The sequence below is a fragment of the Gadus chalcogrammus genome, chromosome 1 (genome assembly GCF_026213295.1).
Source record: "Gadus chalcogrammus isolate NIFS_2021 chromosome 1, NIFS_Gcha_1.0, whole genome shotgun sequence".
NCBI classification, from domain to species: Eukaryota; Metazoa; Chordata; class Actinopteri; order Gadiformes; family Gadidae; genus Gadus; species Gadus chalcogrammus.
In genome coordinates this window covers 28,609,958-28,629,709 of record NC_079412.1, presented here as the reverse complement: position 1 = coordinate 28,629,709, position 19,752 = coordinate 28,609,958, and the positions used below count along the sequence as shown (strand labels likewise).

Below are 19,752 nucleotides of genomic sequence, written 5' to 3'. Positions count from 1 at the left end.
ACATAGCCGTTATATTTTGCATTCTCCCCTTTTCAACAATAAACATCCATCGATCAGGTCCTGGTGGGCGAGACCACCCAGAGTGGACAAACCAAGACATTAACACTGTATATTTTTGTCTGATTATTTCATTTTCATACTTATTTTGTAAATATATGTGTTGTATGGGGCTTGAATTCAAATGTAAATATGTTTCCTGTATTTGTAATAATTATAATCCATTCGCTGTATAGCATAGATGTGTCATGCAGATAACCTGATTCTGTGTCATGTTGCACCATTGACCTGTTTAGTGAATGAGGTAACAATAAAGTAAAACCGTGCATTAGCACAACGTGTGGTCCTTGTTTGTTCACTTTAAACCGGGGGGTCGTTGATGACACTTCCTTATCAACACCATAGAGACTATCCCTCCTCAATGAGAGGCGGTTCCCAAACCTGATACAATTTCTTGACCTATATCGTTCCACAACACAATATTTGGTATGTAGTGTATCGTAAATAAATGTTCCTCATTAAAATACAGGCTGCATATGTATAAGTACCCCAATGTCACATTCCCAAAGAGGCAGAAAGATTTTTTTTTTAAAGGACATTTCTTTCATGGATCCAGGATACTGTGCATCCTGATAAAGTCACCTAGGCTTTTGGAATTAAAATAGCCCCTCGTTTGGCATGGTTTTATTTCAGTTAGCCTATTAGCTGGTTTGATTTGTATTGAGATATCATTAGGCTAACTAACAGCTATTAGGCTTACTGAAAATAACCATGCCAACCTCTAGGTATGGTGAAGGGTATGTGAAGATTTAGGGCTATTTTAATTCCAAAGGCCTGAGTGACTTTGAATAAATGAAGAATAATCATTTATTTACGATACATTATTCATTCACAAAGAAAATTGGTGGCCTAAAAGGTCTTAGCATGGGTGAATAACTATTCTTACCACCCTTTACTACAAACATGCAAAGGCAGAGAAAGACAAACATGTTAATAAAATACAATTAAGTATGTCTAAACTTAAGTTAAAAGTGTTACAAGTGCACTGTAAGCAGGCTGCATTTATAGTTGAAAGCACTTTTCAATAACTGCATTTAAATTAAAAGTGACCAAAATAGAATATAATAAACAGTTAAGTGTATACTTTCGGATATACGTTTATTATTTACTGGCAGTGATTAATGTATAGTTTTGGCCTGTTTGTTTGTTTTGACCCCAGGTTGATTGTAGACAATGTCAACAATTAACCTGTTTTTTAATAAACCGGCCAAATGTACTGCTACTATTTTGTCCATACAGTGCGTGGATCATCATACAGTTTCCTATTAACAAAAAAAGCAATCGCCATAACGATGTGAGAGAATACGCTTTTGGTTTTTACATATTCTTTAAAAAAACATCCATTTAAATTAATAAACTACTACCGGAAACAGGAACCCTGCGACGGCCGACCCCATGACCTTCTTCCGCGTGGGCGTGTAGTTGCTTCCAGCCAATAGCAGCGCTGATATCTCAGCTCAGTTTTTGGAGCCAATAATAAACCGGGAACGGCGTTGCTCCAGGTCGTTACGGACCACGCTATTGGTGGCCGCTGAGCCGGGCCGGGTGGGGGGCGGTCCGGCCTCCCGGGCTGTCAGGTCCCGGACGAGGAAGTAGCGGTAGGCATTCAGGAGCAGACAGCGACGTGCGACTTGTTCGATCCGAAGACTTCCAGAAACAACCCTGTCCGACACTATGGCACAGTGAGTTATATACACCTCTTTCTGTTTGAATCAACTCAAATTGCATCCAATCGAGCCGTCTTTAGTCTATGAAGTAGAACAATGTTTTTTTTGTTTATAATCCGGACAGCGTTGTACTGCCCTGCGAGAGATATCTGAGGATTTCTGGGATAAGATACTGGAGACATTTGTCATGAAACTAGATAGTTTTAAACTGTTTCCTTTAATGTTCTTGTCTCTTATACAAGATGACACACGTGTCTTGTGTTTGCCACATTACATACTTACTTATGCCATATTGAATCTGCTACTTTCATCCAAAACACCGACTCGTGGTGGGAAAAGTCATTTAAAAGTATTTAAAAAGGTTGTCTTTCAGGGCTTTTTCCGGTTATTGGCGAGTCAATTAGATGATGAATGTTGACTCTCGGATCAGACAATCCATAATAACATGATTATCCTTCCCATTCACAGAGCAGACATCGCGTTGATCGGCCTGGCCGTCATGGGCCAGAATATCGTTCTGAACATGAACGACCATGGCTTCGTGGTAGGTTCTAACGTACACTTACTATAGGTCCTACAGCATCCAGCTTTGGGTGAATCTGTCAGATTCCTCCATTCAGTCGAATTCCTGTTTTTAATCTGTCTCTGTCTCTCTCGCTCTCTCTCTCTCTCGCCCTCTCTCTCTCTCTCCCTCTCTCTCTCTCGCCCTCTCTCTCTGTCTCTGTCTCTCTCTCTCTCTGTCTCTCTCTCGCCCTCTCTCTCCCTCAGGTGTGCGCCTTTAACCGGACGGTGTCTAAGGTTCACGACTTCCTGAACAACGAGGCGAAGGGGACCAAGGTGATCGGCGCGGAGTCCCTTGAGGACATGGTCTCCAAGCTGAAGAAGCCGCGGAGGATCGTCCTGCTGGTCAAGGCCGGCCAGGCGGTGGACGACTTCATCGACAAGCTGGTGAGTTGTTCCCACGCGGGACGTTCGGCCACTCGGACGCTGCTGGCGGAGCAATGCCCCTCCTCCTTCTAGTGGGGGACTTTGTAGGAAGGTTGACTTTGTATGCATTATTATTGAATACACGTTACACTTTGGTGTTTTAATAGTTCTTTGGGGTTTTATTCAAACAAAAACAAATAATAGATTTCTACTATTACTGTCCTGTAATTCTGCACTCACTTTTGTCTGCGATTACTAAAGAACATCTTATTTTACATCGTTCTCCGACCTGTTTCTGTGTCTTCGGCTCATTGGAGTCTGTTTGTTGTGGTTTTGTCTTGTTTAGGTTCCTCTTCTGGAGGCCGGAGACATCATCATCGATGGAGGGAACTCTGAGTACAGAGACACAACGGTAAGTCCTGTCACTGCTTATTACAACATCAGGGTTGGTCAGGAGAGACTGCATTGTTACAGCTGACCTATAAATACATAGACCTTGCTTAACTCCTTTGGTTCGGTCTGGCGTTGTTATATGTGACGTGAAAGATATGTTAGGCATTTTGGTTGATGGCTGAGATAGAGAGATTTAAAGTAGAGATATTTTTGCATAGATTTTAACTGTACTTTTTGTTGGGGATAAGAAACCACCGTTTCACAATAATATCTAACTGTATAGCAAAGAATATGCATAGAACCGGAGACGTAGCGTCATTGGCGATAGTGTTCGGGTCCAGCCTGGGTAGATAGAGTTAGAGTCGGGTACGGGTCCAGGCTGAGGTGGGCGGTGGTTCCTGTGAAGGCGTGCGTCACTCACAGCCCCCCCCTCTGTCCACAGCGCCGCTGCAGGAGCCTGGAGAAGAAGAAGCTGCTGTTTGTGGGCAGCGGGGTCAGCGGAGGAGAGGAAGGGGCCCGCTACGGGCCCTCTCTGATGCCCGGGGGACACGTGGCGGCCTGGTGAGCTCCCTCACAGGGGCCCCAAAGCCCGGGGTCTCTGTTAGATATGACGTGTTTAATAAAGTCAGGGGAGGTTGGGATCGTTTGGGGGGTTCGCTGTGCTGATGTGTGGCGCTGTCCTCCTCATCCAGGCCACACATCAAAGACATCTTCCAGAGCATCGCCGCCAAGGTGGGCACAGGGGAGCCCTGCTGTGATTGGGTGAGTGGATACCTTTAATGTCACCGCTCACTAATCGAGGACTAAAGGTTGATCTCTCTGTTATTAACGGACCTCTGTGCTTCTGTCAGGTGGGCGACGAGGGGGCGGGACACTTTGTGAAGATGGTCCACAACGGCATCGAGTACGGAGACATGCAGCTGATCTGTGAGGCGTACCACCTGATGAAGGAGGTCCTGGGGATGGAGCACGACGAGATGGCCGAGGTCAGCACCCCCCCGAACACCAACGCTCCCCATGGGAACAAACACCGGAGCGACCACGGCGTTCCCCGTTCCCGCTCCCGCTCCGGCTCATGGCTTTTCTCTTGAACACTCGTAGGAGTTCAACAAGTGGAACAAGACCGAGCTGGACTCCTTCCTCATCGAGATCACCGCCAACATCCTCAAGTTCCGCGACCCGACGGGCACCCACCTGCTGCCCCAGATCAGGGACAGCGCCGGGCAGAAGGGCACGGGGAAGTGGACGGCCATCTCAGCGCTGGAGTACGGCACGCCCGTCACCCTGATCGGTGAGCTTCCTGGACGCCGCCCGCCATGAGGAAGTAACCTGATTCCTTATTGTCTCTTCCCGTCTTCAGGGCGGTGTTGTCATAATGACGCGGCAGAAAAGCATTGCATCATCACTGTAAGGGTTTAGTCACCGCCTGAACAAACACACTCAACTAGTAGTGTAGTCATCGCAACTGTCGAGAGAGGCGGGGCCAGGGTTTAGCTCACGTTCTCCACTGAGAACGTGAGCAGTAGGAGTGGGAGTAGTAGTAGTAGTAGTAGTAGTAGTAGTAGTAGTAGTGGTGGTGGTGGTGGTGGTGGTGGTGGTGGTGGTGGTGGTGGTGGTAGTGTTAGTGGTAGAACCTGCCTCTTGTGAGCTGGAGGGCTTTTCCCAGAGGCCTGTTTGTCGTGCGCTAAGCGAACAGACGCCACAGGGATAAGCAACGTCTCAGGGATCAGAGCTACAGACTGCAGCTCTGATCTCTACTGTGACCGCGCTGGGGAAGATCGGGTTTATAAAACAAGCTAGAGGTCAGAGGGCTTCCAGATATTAAGCAAACCGCGTAAAGACAACAGCAGCTGAGAGAAAATGAAAGATGTAAAATGAGTCCCTCTCTTTCATCCTGTCCGTGGTTGTCCAAGTTGTATATTTTTACTACAAATATAAAAAATAACTTTAATATGTTTTTGAGCAGTTCCTTTGCACTAGAGGATCCACAGCTCGGCCCGTCGGTACCTAGAAAGGGTCAGGCGTCCATTTTGATGGTAACCAGGAGCAACAGTACAAAGCCTGCATTGTCACCGGAGCGACACAGCTGAAGGGAGCGTGTGAAAAGGGTGGATTTGTGGACTCAACAGGGATTACATACCGGACCGTAGTTCAAATGATAACGGTTAACCCTCTTCCTCCTTCCTCTTCGTCTGCTGAGCCAACTGTTGTAGTGGAGGCAGCGTTGGCAAGTCATGCTTACCGGCTGTTTTGTTTACCACCTGATTACCTCCTGTCAGGTTCATCCCCTGGCCAACCCTTTAAATGTGTCATTCTGCTGAGTCATGATGGCCCTGGGGGTGTTGTCATGGTAACGTCTGGTTCTCAGTGTAGCGTCTTGGCTAGACGGCTGCTGGTTAACGTGGAGAACGGGAGCCTGTTTACGGAATTAGCCACATTAGTTGAGTAAAAATTGGGTTCGTTTTTTGGTCGGACAAAACGGTACATTTTGACCTCAATCTGTGTTCTGTTGAAAGTCTGTCGTACCACGTCGTCATGGGGTTGACTGCTTCAGGGCTTTTGTTGTGTTTTCTATAACCATGAAATCAGCATAATCGCGATTGAATTGAATAATATGAGGAACTGACAATCTGTCTCCTCCTCCTCCTCCTCCTCCTCCTCCTCCTCCTCCTCCTCCTCCTCCTCCTCCTCTCCCCCCTCCTCATCCTCCTCCTTTCCTCCTTTTCCTCCTCCTCCTCCTCTTCCTCCCCCCCCCTCCTCCTCCTCTCCTCTCCTCTCCTCCCCCTCCCCCTACTCCTCCTCCCCCTCCTCTTCCTCCTCCTCCTCTTCCTCCCCCCCACCCCCTAGGCGAGGCGGTCTTCGCCAGGTGTCTGTCCTCTCTGAAGGACGAGAGGGTGGTGGCCAGCCGCAGCCTGGCCGGGCCCTCGGGGGCCAAGTTCAGCGGGGACAAGGCCGCCTTCCTGGAGGACATCAGGAAGGTACCGCTGAGAGACCCCCCTTTTAGTTTTCAGTTTTAAACGTTATATACAAATTCCATTTTTGGTTTGATGAAGCACAATACCCTTTGGAGGAATCCACTCTTCCTTAAGAAGAATATTTAATGTTTTAAATCGTATCTCCCTGAACTGACTGAACTCTGTAGCAGGTCAGTGACTTCTGTTCTTCCTCACCTGTTGTACTTCCTCCTCCAGGCCCTGTACGCCTCAAAGATCATCTCCTACGCCCAGGGCTTCATGCTCCTCCGGCAGGCGGCCAAGGAGTTCGAGTGGTCTCTCAACTACGGAGCCATCGCACTCATGTGGAGAGGAGGATGCATCATCCGCAGGTACTGGAGCCTCGTCTCCACACACACACACACACACACACACACACACACACACACACACACACACACACACACACACACACACACACACACACACACACACACACACACACACACACACACACACACACACACACACACACACACACACACACACACACACACACACACACACACACACACACACACACACACACACACACACACACACACACACACGACTGGGTCTGGGAGAGATCCTGCTTATTGGGGTTTTCTGGTACAAGAGTATTTACGTGTTTAGTTCCCCCCTAGGAAATGCACGTACAGATTTAGCTTCTAAAATCCTGCGTGATATTTCCTGGCTTTGCTAGCGTTTGGGAAGTATTCTCGGAAAGTGCAAGTTTAACAAACATCTCCTGTATGCCTTGTGGAAAAGATGGGGCCTATTGACTTGGCATTTCCTTGTTCAAAAGAGCATTCTCTCTCACAAAGGAAATGCATGTCCAATCCGGTTTGCGAAATTGCGGCCAATACTTCCTTGTTGATGTGGGCAGAGATGTGGAAATGATCTCAGAAAAACTGAGCTTCACTGGTTTCACTGGTTTAAAACAGAGCATTAAACCAGTGAAACCAGTATGCCTAGACCCTATTACAATGTTAAACATATCAGTTTGGAATACTTTCAAGTGAATCTTCCAGCTTTGAGCCACTGTCTCCGAGCAGAGCCCTGATCTAACCCCTGGTTAATCCGCGTGTCCTCAGTGTGTTTCTGGGTAAGATCGGGGAGGCCTTCGACCGCGACGCAGAGCTGCAGAACCTGCTGCTGGATAAGTTCTTCAGCGACGCGGTGCACGAGTGCCAGGTGAGGGGAAGCGGGCTGTGGGGCAAGAACCGGTTTCACCAGCACCGTGTGCACACTGTGTCTATTTCCTTATTTTAGTTTTGAGGCATGTTGTGAAGCAGCCCACTTTGTTACACAAGTATATTGTCTAACCCCTTTTGAAGACTACATTCACAGTGATGCTTTTTGCAAATTGTTTTAAGAGCTGGGCTAAATCTTTACAGGCTATGTCTGTCTAAAATATATAATCAATTTATTTGTGTGCGTCTGGTGGAAAACCAAACTTGTAAAGTCAATTGTCAAGTCTTTTTTAGAACACTATCTTGGGCAATCATAAGTCAGTCACTGGTTGTCCATTTTCAATCATTTTAATTCACACCCTGGATCTGAACTCTTACCGGCGGCTGTGCGTGCGAGTGGGGGGTGCGTGTGAGTGGGGGGTGCGTGTGACGTGACCTGTTCCCCTGTGGTGTCCCCAGGCCTCCTGGCGCAGGGCCGTGAGTGTGGGGGTCCAGCAGGGTATCCCCATGCCCTGCTTCACCACCGCCCTGTCCTTCTACGACGGCTACAGGCACGCCATGCTGCCCGCCAACCTGCTCCAGGTAGGGCTGCCCCCGCTCCCCCAGGGAGCCGTGGGGGGGGGTCTCTGAACAGAGCCGTGGGGGGGGGGGTCTCTGTACAGAGCCTTGGGTTTAGGGGGTCTGTGTATAGAGCCTTGGGTTTAGGGGGTCTCTGTATAGAGCCGTGGGGGGGGTCTGTGTACAGAGCCTTGGGTTTAGGGGGTCTGTATAGAGCCTTGGGTTTAGGAGGTCTGTACAGAGCCTTGGGTTTAGGGGGTCTGTATAGAGCCTTGGGTTTAGGGGGTCTGTGTACAGAGCCTTGGGTTTAGGAGGTCTGTACAGAGCCTTGGGTTTAGGGGGTCTGTGTATAGAGCCTTGGGTTTAGGGGGTCTGTGTATAGAGCCGTGGGGGGGGTCTGTGTACAGAGCCTTGGGTTTAGGGGGTCTGTATAGAGCCTTGGGTTTAGGGGGTCTGTGTACAGAGCCTTGGGTTTAGGAGGTCTGTACAGAGCCTTGGGTTTAGGGGGTCTGTGTATAGAGCCTTGGGTTTAGGGGGTCTGTGTGTATAGAGCCTTGGGTTTAGGGATGTCTGTGAATGTGTATAGAGCCTTGGGTTTAGGGGGTCTGTGTATAGAGCCTTGGGTTTAGGGATGTCTGTGAATGTGTATAGAGCCTTGGGTTTAGGGGGTCTGTGTGGATAGAGCCTTGGGTTTAGGGGGTCTCTGTGAATGTGTATAGAGTTGTAGGGCTATTGCGTTGGGTCAGTCCTTTGGGATGTGGAGTCCATGGGCTAGGAAGATGCGGTAGCCAGTTGCCATGGAGAGTTTGAAACAAGGCACTGAACATAGTAAAGGTTTGCTGGACCTTAACCCTAACCTCTGACCTCAGACCTAGAGAACACAAACCCTAACTCAAACAAAACCATCTATTGCCTCAAACCTAGCATCTCTGACGTAATACCAAAGCCCTAATTATAGCGTGGTACCTGATACGGAACAAAACAATTGACAATGGCAGAAATAAAAAAAGAAACAATCTCCAATTTGCTTCATCTTTGGTCAGTTGCGCATTAAGTGGTCGAAAGGTCGCTGACCTATTTATGAGTACGACCTTGAGGTGAGAAACATCAGAGCGCTGTGCACTGTCCCTCCGCTCTCTGCAGCAGGTTGTTGATTCAGTGAGCCAGCGCGTTGGGGCACATTCACACCACCTCCGTCCGTCGACGGATCTCATTGACCTTGCATGGGACGCTCTCGCAATGCATTGTGGGTCCGTCCGTTCTGTCGGCTCCGTGGCCTGCGTCAAAAAGTTGAGAAATGTTCAACTGTTCAGGCAGCGACGGATCCGTCAGCCAATCAGATTGCGGTTATGCAAATACACTCCACGGATCCATTTTGCATTAACAAGCAGCGAGAAGCAGGGAAAATCCGTCTGTTATATTTTTTTATAGAAATGTGGAATCAACAGGAATGTTTTTAGTCACCTGTTCTTTGTGTCATCTTTTGTATTTATATCCACACATCGGCTTTGTAGCGGGAAGAGATTTGATTGGCTGCAGTATGCGTCTACAAAGACCGCGTATAGTCCCCTACACGTCCGACACGCCCTCGGTCATCCGTCGACGGACGCATGTAGTGTGAACGCGGCATCAGAGCGCCGTGGTTCCCCCTCAGTGGGCGCCGTGGTTCCTCCTCAGTGCAGCGTGTTGTCTCAGTGGGCACCGTGGTTCCTCCTCAGTGCAGCGTGTTGTCTCAGTGGGCGCCGTGGTTCCCTCTCTGTGCAGCGTGTTGTCTCAGTGGGCGCCGTGGTTCCTCCTCAGTGCAGCGTGGTTCCTCCTCAGTGCAGCGTGTTGTCTCAGTGGGCGCCGTGGTTCCTCCTCAGTGCAGCGTGTTGTCTCAGTGGGCGCCGTGGTTCCTCCTCAGTGCAGCGTGTTGTCTCAGTGGGCGCCGTGGTTCCTCCTCAGTGCAGCGTGTTGTCTCAGTGGGCGCCGTGGTTCCTCCTCAGTGCAGCGTGTTGTCTCAGTGGGCGCCGTGGTTCCTCCTCAGTGCAGCGTGTTGTCTCAGTGGGCGCCGTGGTTCCTCCTCAGTGCAGCGTGTTGTCTCAGTGGGCGCCGTGGTTCCTCCTCAGTGCAGCGTGTTGTCTCAGTGGGCGCCGTGGTTCCTCCTCAGTGCAGCGTGTTGTCTCAGTGGGCGCCGTGGTTCCCTCTCAGGGCGCCGTGGTTCCCTCTCAGGGCGCCGTGGTTCCCTCTCTGTGCAGCGTCTTGTCTCAGTGGGCCGGCCTTCGGCGCCGCCGCCGTGGTTCCCTCCCCTCCATGTGACCATCCCGTCTTGTGTTCCCGCTCCGCAGGCTCAGAGAGACTACTTCGGAGCGCACACCTACGAGCTGCTGTCCAAACCCGGCCAGCACGTCCACACCAACTGGACCGGCACCGGCGGGAACGTGTCGTCCTCCTCCTACAACGCCTGAGGGCCGCCTCCCAGCGCGCCACGGGGGTCCAGAGCTGCCGCCCCAACGCTGACTGATTTTATTCCGGCTCTCGAACCAAACCGGGCCGCTCTCCGGGACCGCATCCACCCCCCCGTCATCAAACTGTAGGTTTTCTTAAATATTGTTGCGGTTTTATTTATGACCAAAGTGAAATCCCGAGTCATGCGTGTTTTCTGAAATCATAAGCTTGAGTTAAGGGCATGTTCTGTTTGTGTGGTAACCAAAACACAGATGGCCCCAGCGATGTCCCCCCCCCCTTGCTAAACAAAGACTAGCTGGTTACCAGGCGGTGTTCACCAATCATGTAAGACCCCAGGGTTTACCATGTTAACACTGGATTAGGGTGAACCATTGGAGTGAACTGTTTCAGGCTAAATAAAGAAATAAATCCCTTTGTAATAAGCTTGTTTGGTCCTATCTGTCTTGGCAAGTGCTGTAAACGGGATTATGGAAGACGGGTTTTACCTCCAGTTATAGCTTAGGGGCTAAATACAGTGAGCCTCGTGTAAACTTACGATAGACAATCTATAAAAATAACCTGTTTGCTTACTACTAGACACAGATGGTTTAACTATGTTGTACATTTAATCTCAGCGATGACTATACAAATTAGTACACATGCAGGCTCTAAACAAAGGCACCCAGGTGAAAGCATTTAGCCTCACATGTCACGGTGTAATTGTCCACTAGATGGCTCTGTATTATTAAATTTATTACTGGTCGTTTAAAGATAATTTAATGAAAGCAAAGCATTGCTATACTTATTCATGCGTCATAGCCTACTTCAGTGGACCAAGTCCTGACGAACTTCCACCTTGCAATAGGCTACTTAAACAAGCACAACTCTTTAATACATTTCATTGGAGCCCACAGGTCACATTTAAATGTTTTAGTTCCCAAATTATGATCTTGAATAGAAGTTTGCAACAATTCCATTATCCTAGATAAAACCCAAACATCAACTTGACCAGCAGGAATACATGCTTTCAATTAAACCATAGTTTAAATACTAATAAGAATATTTCCTCAGATGATAAGGCCATTGAGTAAAGCAGCCCAACTGATCAAAGTAAAGTTTAACATTTCCTAAAAAAAAAAAGTCCTAGCAAATCCATTACAACCCGATGCTAATAAACCCACGTGACTAGCACGCCTAGACATGCTTGACTTCCCCCGACGCGGGCTGGTTGTGACGCTCTACAAATATACACGTCTTCAAGCGCTCGAGCTCAAGGTGTATTATAGCACCACCTCCCGGCAAGGTGGGAGAACTACAACCTTGTAGACAAATTGTAGTCCAAAGACCCAAGTCGTACACAGGCCTATAATGCGTCTCGGCCACACCGCTAGCACACTACACGGTAATCTACATTGAGAAAACCACAGGTTAAAAATTGGAAACTTTTATTTTACACTCTGTAGGACTAAAAAAAATGAAAAATCAATACACACAAAGAATTCCTGCTGGCATGTTCAATCAATAGTTTTCAGAGTCCCTGCCAAACTGCCCGGTGTACATTAACAACCGCTATACAATCAAGTAAAAAAAACAAAAACATGAAACAAGAGATCGCTTACTGCCCGATTGAAATTGTACATTTGAACCACATGGAAATAATTGGTATCAAAAAAAAAAGTTAACTTAAATCAGATTAAAGTTAGTAGCCGGTATAGGACACAGCATTAACAGACAAGTAGTCTGAATTCGGGTCAACGCAGGGAGCCATCTAAAAACAGTTGGGACAGCAGACATAAGCATGGACAATGCCAAATAGTGGGCATCTACAACTGTTGATGCAGCTTTGGTCCTAGTCAATGGGGCCGTTCATCTAGATGTACAAATGAATTCATGCCAATTAATGGTCCGTAATTAATTTGAGCCGATTTCAATTTGGTGAAGGGGGGGGGGGGGGGGGGGGGGGTCCATGGGTTCTTGATATTGAGGTGAAGGGGTCCCCTTTTCAGGTTTAAGGCATTCTTGCAGCATTTCCATTGTTGCTTGTGCTGGCCCACCCATTAATGCACCACACTCCAGTCTTCAGCTTTCCAAAATTGCTTCCCAATCTGGATTCAGACGATAACCCTGGGCCGGCTGTTTCCAAGGTCCCTATACATGCGAATTAAAGTGTTTGCAGTTCAATTAATGTTAGAATAATCAAAAACACTATCAAGAGGACAATATACCTAGTCAAATTATTTGTTTTTTTTTATTGGAGACTTCCCTTTGATTCACAAAACATAGAAAATGCATTCAGCGCCACTTCAAAAACACAATCTTTCAGATGGGGACTCGTCAACACACAACACACTGCGCGCGCACCCACAGCAAACACAACACTCGTCCAAGTCCCCCCAGCCCACCCACCCACAATGCTTCTCTGCCCCCACACAAACTTCAACAGCAACATGTTCACACAAAAGGGGTGGTAACAAGGGAGAGAAATTAAGCACACACCATACACGGCATCCACGTCAAACAGCAAGGAAACAAAACAAAAAGCTACAAGGATACACATACTCTAAGCATTTAACATTTCACTTATTTTTTTTTAAAGGCCGATAGAGATTAAGTAGGAGAGAGGTCGTAAGGAGCGACAAAGTTATGGAAGTCCTTGTGATGTCATTAGGAACACACTCGTACGCCCCCTGCCCTCTAACACTCGCACAAAGCCACAGGTTCCTCCCACCTGGCCGGCCTCCGGATCGTATAGACACCCCCAGTCAGTCCCTCTTCACACGTTCTTGCGTTCACCTTGCTCTGCCCCCCCGTTCGTTCACGCTCAAGTCTCTCACACGTCCACCATCAATACCATACTCATCGATCTCCAAAAACAAATAAAACACCAATGCCACAAGAATTTCACTTTTTCTATGCATCTATCCAATTTAAAAATGAAGGGGAGAGGAGGAAAAAGACGAAACACCCACCGTCTAACACAGTATATGCAGAGTGAAGCCGTGTTCTTTGATGGCAAAGCATTTACACATGGGAGGAGGGGAATTGATACTGAGACCGGTCAAACATGGCCGCCCATGAGGCGCTTCCTCCCGGGAAATTGGAAAAGAGTTGCTGCACGGCTGTAGAAGAGACGGTCATCAAGGGGTGTCCAATCACATCACACAAAAGGGTAGATACACAGTCAACCGCACACAACAAACGCAAACCTAGCCCATGTAGCCTTTCAACGTGGATAAGAGAGGGATGGGGCTCTCATAATTCTCGTGCATGTTTCAGAAATATATACCTTGTATAGTATATATGCATTTATATATAAATATATACCTTGCATGCAGTCACATCTTAAAAGAAAACTCTGAAAAACAAAAAAGGTAGTGTAGCAGTCTCCACTCACCAACTAAACGTCAACCATTCAACAGCTGGCTACAAGAATTATCACTGGAGTATAAATGTTTCGTTCAACAAAATGAAAAGGCAATATATCTTTTTTTTCTTTTCTTTTTTAAATAGCAGGGATATAAGAGGACTAGCTTGTTTTTTTCTGCCACCATATGCATACTTACCAGATTGGCCTAACTCACAGACAGACTACAGCCTACATTCCCCAACTAGAGGACTTCGACTCCATGGCGCCGAAGCCGGAGCTGAAGCCGCTGCTGGAGGCGGAGTTAGTGCCCGCGGCCCAGCCCAGGCTGGCCGAGGTGGGGCTACTGTAGCTAGTGCTGGTGGAGCTATAGGTGGGGTCTCGGGCCGTGGTGGCCGTGCCCGCCGCCGTGGTCTGCCCCTGCTGGTTAGCCAGCATGCCCATCATCCCCCAGCTGCTCTGCAGCGCTGCCTGCGCCGCCGCCACCATGGCCGGGTTAAGCCCCATGGCGCCGAAGTTAACCCCGCTGCTATTGCCCCCCATGCCGCCGCGCCCTGCGCCGTAGCCCTGGCCAAACCCACCAGCCCCGAACCGCCCACGCTCCATCATTTGCCTACTATTATTGTGTTTAGGCTCGGCGTTGGAGATGTGCACGCTGACGCCCTTGATGATCAGGTCCTCTCCGCACAGGGCCTGGGCCACCTGGGGACAAGGGCGGGCGTCGACAAAGAGCAGTGATCAGACACACACACGCACGCACACTAACGCACACACGCAGGGTAATAGAGGCCCCTCCCCCGTACCTGGTCATCGGCGAAGGTGACGAAGGAGAAGGCTCTGAAGGGTTTGGGGATGAAGACGTCGGTGACCTCGCCGTACTGCATGAAGAACTGCCGGAGCTCGTCAGTGGTCATGTCTTCTGTGCAGCGACCCACAAAGATCTTACGGCTCCGCATGGGCTCATCAGGACCGGCCTGTGGGCAGCAGACAGGTCAGTGCTTTAACAGCGGCCGTTCAGTGGTTCTCCAGGTTGGAGTAACCCCAGGTTAATGCCTTACCTTAGAGTTGGGAAGCTTGCAGTCACACCATCTCCCGTCGATCATGTGTCTCTGAGAAACCACTTTGGTCTGAGTCTCGTACTCTGTGAACCGGACGAACCCAAAGCCCTTGGAGTTACCGGTCTTGGCGTCCCTCTTGACCTAAAGACAGGAGACAAAAAGCCTCAGTACCCAGCGGCCTTTGAGCTGTGGACAGAGTGCAGACGGTTACTAGACCACATTACCTGCACCATGATGACCTCCCCGAAGGTGGCAAAGTAGTCTTTCAGGTCCTGCTCTGACGTCTTCCACGGCAGCCCCAGCACAATAAGATCCGACGTCTTCTGGGAGCCCCTCTTGATTTTAACAGCGGAGGCGGCGTCCATTTCTTCCATCTTCCTCTTGTTGTCTAATGAATGAGAGCAGAAGCAGTGTGAGAGAATACCATTGATCTACACGCAGTTCCACACCACCCCGCATGACCCCATGAGAGCCTAGTGCAGTAGTACTACACTCATACGAGTTGAAGTAATAGTAATGTTGTGAGGCCTACCTTTGGGGTAGTTGACGACGTAGACCAGGTTCCCCCAGTCGCTCTCCGGGGCGTGCAGGACCCCCTCCACCAGGCGGACCCCCCGCATGCACTGTGACTCGGGGTTCCTGTAGCGCAGGCCGCAGGCCCCAGGGAACTGGGCCGCCACCGTGGACAGCAGCACGGTGCCGTCGTCCTCCGACGGGATTTCCATGGGCTCCTCGCTCTCGTCCTCGGCCACTCGGATGTATAACTCGGACATGTTTCCGGGCTGTTTAGGCTCGTAGCAGTCGAACTCAAAACGTACCGTCTGCCGTCTGGGTGATTCCACGAGGCTTACGGAGGCTGAACTAACCGCGGGGTCTCAACGCGACCGAACGAACTGCTAAACTAGCGCACAAAACGGACGAGTGAGGGGAGGAAGCCTCCAAGGGACGACTGTGAGGTTGTTATTTTAGTGCTCACCGCTTTGAAGAACTGGATCGCCGGCGGCCATGAAGCGGAGGTCTTCTTTATGAGCGGCTGGTCGGTTAGGCTAAGCTAGGCTAGGCTAACAAACGAGAGAAATGAATGGGTTACCCAGGTATCGCAGTTTACGTTTTCTCAAACCGCGGAGGGTTGCTCACTCGAACCGGCAATGAGGTGGTGTAGAGTCGTACGTCGAATGCAGAGAGAGCGTTCGACAAATGCCCTGTTGCTTGACTTAAAAATGAGAATCAATGGCAACACTTTGTGTGTCACGTCCCAGCTAATCTTTTTAGCTTCCGACCAGCTAACAAAATGGCTGCCGAGTGTTGGTGACATCATCGAGTCGGACGGTCCCATTTGTAGGGGTGTCCAAGAATACAAAACAAAGACTTTACTCGTTAACTACAACCCAAATCAATTGTAGAGATCTACACTTGATTCTAAAGTTAATTTAAAACAATTATATGTAATTTGGCAATAAATCGGTTTGTTATATTTCTTTGACTGGGTATCATTAGAGGAAAAAAGTACCCGTTTGGAAAATGTTCCCAAGCGTAACTGCGCATTGATAAATAGAAGACAAAATAGATGAGATATGAAATAGTTCATGAAAAAAGAAAAGAAAAAGGGTTTTGACCTAACCAATTTTTTTTGCCAAATTGCAATCATTGTACATTGTTGGATAGTCGTAGGCCGACTATAGAAGATAACCGTAGAATCAGGCGCTCGTCTCATTCTTTGACGATAAGAAATACGCTACGCATGAATTATGACTGGACTATTCAATTTATCGCCATTCATCATTACGTTTTCAGTTAACAGCTATTATATATAAATTCAATTAAAATAAAAAACAATATGCAACAAAATATATAAATATACATATACTAATCGAAATGGCATTGGCCATGTGTAACAGAGTTAAAAATGTAGTGTATTATTATATATGATTTTCGCCAAAATAAAACTGCCTTGTTTAATAAGTGTGAATGGGAGCCACCCTTGGCCATATGGTGTACTGCAGATCTGCTGCGTTTAGTCCTGTGCTGCTTCCCTACAGTGTTGCCAATTTAGCGATTTTGTCGCTATATTTAGCGACTTTTCATCTCCCTGTCGCCGGGCTTGTACACCTGATCCAGGATCAGGTGACGGTTGGCCTCGGGTCGGATGGTCCAGTAGGACACAGGTGTCGCGTGTGTACATGTCGTGCGACTGTGTGGACAGGTTGTGGCGGATGGAGCTCTTCCAGGAGGGCTGGGTCTGCTGCTGGAAGAAGGGGATGCGGTCCTCGATCCAGGTGTAGATCTCCTTCACGGTCATCCTGCGGCCGGGCCGGCTGTTGATGGCAAACTGGAACATGGTCATAGGTGTATGGAGGTCGGTCCAACAGGGCGGCCTCCACCTCCACCACCACGCCGTCGGAGGCCTTCATATTACAGCGGCTTTCCACCGGGATCCGCTCGATAATCCTCCCTAGATCTGTGGTTTATCCAGGTCTAGTAAAAAGAGAATCAGCACTGGTGTATAAACTAGGGGTGTGCCAAAAAAATCGATTCATATAAGAATCGCGATTCTCATTTACTACGATTCAGAATCGATATAAAATGGCCCGAAATCGATTTATCGCATGTGTTCTATTATTTTCCATACACTGTTACGATCGTACTGCAGTTTGCATGTTTTACAGAAAGTTTCTTAATACTTTCCTTATGACCGTGGGTTTCTACATGCTAAGGCTAACGTGACTAGCCGTAAACTCCGCTAGCCACGTCCATGCTTTTAAAGTACTGCTTGATCTATCATGAATGGATTGAACTGTTTAGTTAAACATGCATTGAAAGTAATATTACTCTCCTATCATGTGTATGTTGAACCTCTTTACGTCTGTCCAACGGCTCTGGGAAGAGCTCCATATCTATTGTTTAGAGTGAAATACAGGGAGATACAGTGTGATACAGGGAGATACAGTGAGAGATACAATGTGATACAGTGAGATACAGTGTGATACAGGGAGATACATTGAGATACAGGGAGATACAGTGAGATACAGGGAGATACAGGGAGATACAGTGAGATACAGTGAGATACAGTGAGATACAGGGAGATACAGGGAGATACAGTGAGATACAGGGAGATACAGTGTGATACAGTGAGATACAGTGAGAGATACAGTGAGATACAGGGAGATACAGTGAGATACAGGGAGATACAGTGAGATACAGGGAGATACAGTGAGAGATACAATGTGATACAGTGAGATACAGTGAGATACAGGGAGATGCAGTGAGATACAGGGAGATACAGTGAGATACAGGGAGATACAGTGAGATACAGGGAGATACAGTGTGATACAGGGAGATACAGTGAGATACAGGGAGATGCAGTGAGAGATACAATGTGATACAGGGAGATACAGGGAGATACAGTGAGATACAGGGAGATACAGTGAGATACAGGGTGATACAGTGAGAGATACAGTTTGATACAGTGAGATACAGTGTGATACAGGGAGATACAGGGAGATACAGTGTGATACAGTGTGATACAGGGAGATACAGTGAGATACAGTGAGATACAGGGTGATACAGTGAGAGATACAGTTTGATACAGTGAGATACAGTGTGATACAGGGAGATACAGTGAGATACAGGGAGATACAGTGAGATACAGTGAGATACAGGGTGATACAGTGTGAGATACAGTTTGATACAGTGAGATACAGTGAGATACAGGGAGATACAGTGAGATACAGTGAGATACAGTGAGATACAGGGTGATACAGTGAGAGATACAGTTTGATACAGTGAGATACAGTGTGATACAGGGAGATACAGTGAGATACAGGGAGATACAGTGTGATACAGGGAGATACAGTGTGATACAGGGAGATACAGTGAGAGATACAATGTGATACAGTGAGATACAGTGAGATACAGGGAGATGCAGTGAGATACAGGGAGATACAGTGTGATACAGGGAGATACAGTTTGATACAGTGAGAGATACAGTGAGATACAGGGAGATGCAGTGAGATACAGGGAGATACAGTGTGATACAGGGAGATACAGTGAGATACAGTGAGAGATACAATGTGATACAGGGAGATACAGTGAGATACAGTGAGTTTATAGTGACACTGCAGTCCAGCATTAAGCTGTAATGGGTTGGGTGGGTGGCAAGATGAATGGCAATCAAACGATTTTCCCAATTTACAAGGGAGGATTTTTTTTTTTAAAGCACTTGTTTGTCTGGTTATAAAGGTCCTGAAACGTCTGTGTAATAAAAAACCTCAAAACGCTTTTGTTCACAAGTTACCTGACAGGTTCCCGCTTATATCCGGTTCCGTAGTCCTCCAAAATTTAATTCGTGAGACTGTTCAAGTAAAACGGCGAAACAGCGGCTCTGTGTGGCGGTCAACGATATTAATTTTTTTATAAATAGCCGTCGGGCCTTGGTTTAGCATAGCAAGTTTTACCTCAGAGCTTTGGGATGTTGGAGGAATTTTCATCATCAGACCTGCAAGGACTGATCACAAATGTGGCTTCAATCCTACAAAATGTTCACCATAAGCTTCAAAGAAGTCGCCCTTACTTGCAGTGGACCCCGGAACACCAAGCCTACTCCCAAATCCTGGTAAGTGGGAGATCCGCGATGTGAAGCATAACGAGAACAAGTTAGGAGAGCGAATCTCTTCTGGTATTAAGAACATCATAATCATCAACATGGCATTCATTATGGTCATGTGTACTCCCATATCACTCTTTATAGTAATGCGTTACCTTTTTTGTTTTGTTTTAAGTTTTCAAATGTTTTATGTAACTTAACTTGACAATACTTGAGATTAACTGGAGATTCAATAGTTGAATCTCATCACTTTCGAAATCAGAAGTTTTCATTTGTGCAGCGTTGGACTTTAACTCTTGGATTTATTGATTTTGTTTCTTGCACAAATCCAAACTAGTTTCGGTCAGTTAATGATTAGGCTACTGTGCAGCAATCAAATCATAGCAGAGGAATAGTGACAAATTACAATTGTTCATATTTTTACATCAAGTCAACCCTTGTCAAGAAAAAAATGAAAAAAGGCTCTTACAAACCGGCATAAAATAAAATACAAATTAATAAATACTCATTTGAAGTATATGTTCCCTTAT

At 47.6% G+C, this 19,752-nt stretch overlaps 2 protein-coding genes across 4 annotated transcripts; one reads left to right on the top strand and one right to left on the bottom strand.

The window, feature by feature from the left end:
* Positions 1–1,629: 1,629 nt before the first annotated feature.
* pgd (phosphogluconate dehydrogenase) lies at positions 1,630–11,634 on the top strand. The gene is made up of 13 exons (XM_056600139.1): positions 1,630–1,739; positions 2,193–2,268; positions 2,493–2,672; positions 2,998–3,063; positions 3,487–3,605; positions 3,737–3,806; positions 3,896–4,030; positions 4,146–4,335; positions 5,892–6,022; positions 6,236–6,369; positions 7,114–7,213; positions 7,672–7,794; positions 10,098–11,634. The coding sequence occupies exons 1-13, from the start codon at positions 1,732–1,734 to the stop codon at positions 10,215–10,217; spliced, it is 1,452 nt and encodes a 483-aa protein (XP_056456114.1). The 5' UTR covers positions 1,630–1,731; the 3' UTR covers positions 10,218–11,634.
* On the bottom strand, positions 10,844–15,925 carry tardbpa (TAR DNA binding protein a). Of its 3 annotated transcripts, none has more exons than XR_008896763.1 (7): positions 15,152–15,924; positions 14,844–15,007; positions 14,620–14,760; positions 14,365–14,535; positions 14,143–14,263; positions 13,167–13,316; positions 10,844–12,345 (listed from the first exon to the last, which is right to left on the bottom strand). XR_008896763.1 is itself a non-coding variant. In XM_056600148.1 (5 exons), exons 1-5 carry the CDS (start codon positions 15,390–15,392, stop codon positions 13,793–13,795), a joined length of 1,188 nt encoding a protein of 395 aa, XP_056456123.1. In that variant the 5' UTR covers positions 15,393–15,925; the 3' UTR covers positions 13,223–13,792. The 3 variants fall into 3 exon arrangements, 1 of the variants encoding a protein (XP_056456123.1); XR_008896764.1 differs by having other exon boundaries at positions 10,848–12,345; positions 14,179–14,263; XM_056600148.1 differs by lacking the exon at positions 10,844–12,345 and having other exon boundaries at positions 13,223–14,263; positions 15,152–15,925.
* Between the last annotated feature and the right edge of the window lie 3,827 nt (positions 15,926–19,752).

Excerpts from the sequence above, each read along its gene's own strand:
- tardbpa (XM_056600148.1), bottom strand. The coding sequence starts at position 15,392 with ATGTCCGAGTTATACATCCGAGTGGCCGAGGACGAGAGCGAGGAGCCC. Across the intron at positions 15,008-15,151 it reads CGTCGTCAACTACCCCAAAG|ACAACAAGAGGAAGATGGAA; the intron begins GTAGGCCTCACA and ends CTCATTCATTAG. Across the intron at positions 14,264-14,364 it reads TCACCTTCGCCGATGACCAG|GTGGCCCAGGCCCTGTGCGG; the intron begins GTACGGGGGAGG and ends CCTTGTCCCCAG.
- pgd (XM_056600139.1), top strand. Across the intron at positions 3,606-3,736 it reads GGGGGACACGTGGCGGCCTG|GCCACACATCAAAGACATCT; the intron begins GTGAGCTCCCTC and ends CTCCTCATCCAG. Across the intron at positions 7,214-7,671 it reads ACGCGGTGCACGAGTGCCAG|GCCTCCTGGCGCAGGGCCGT; the intron begins GTGAGGGGAAGC and ends TGGTGTCCCCAG.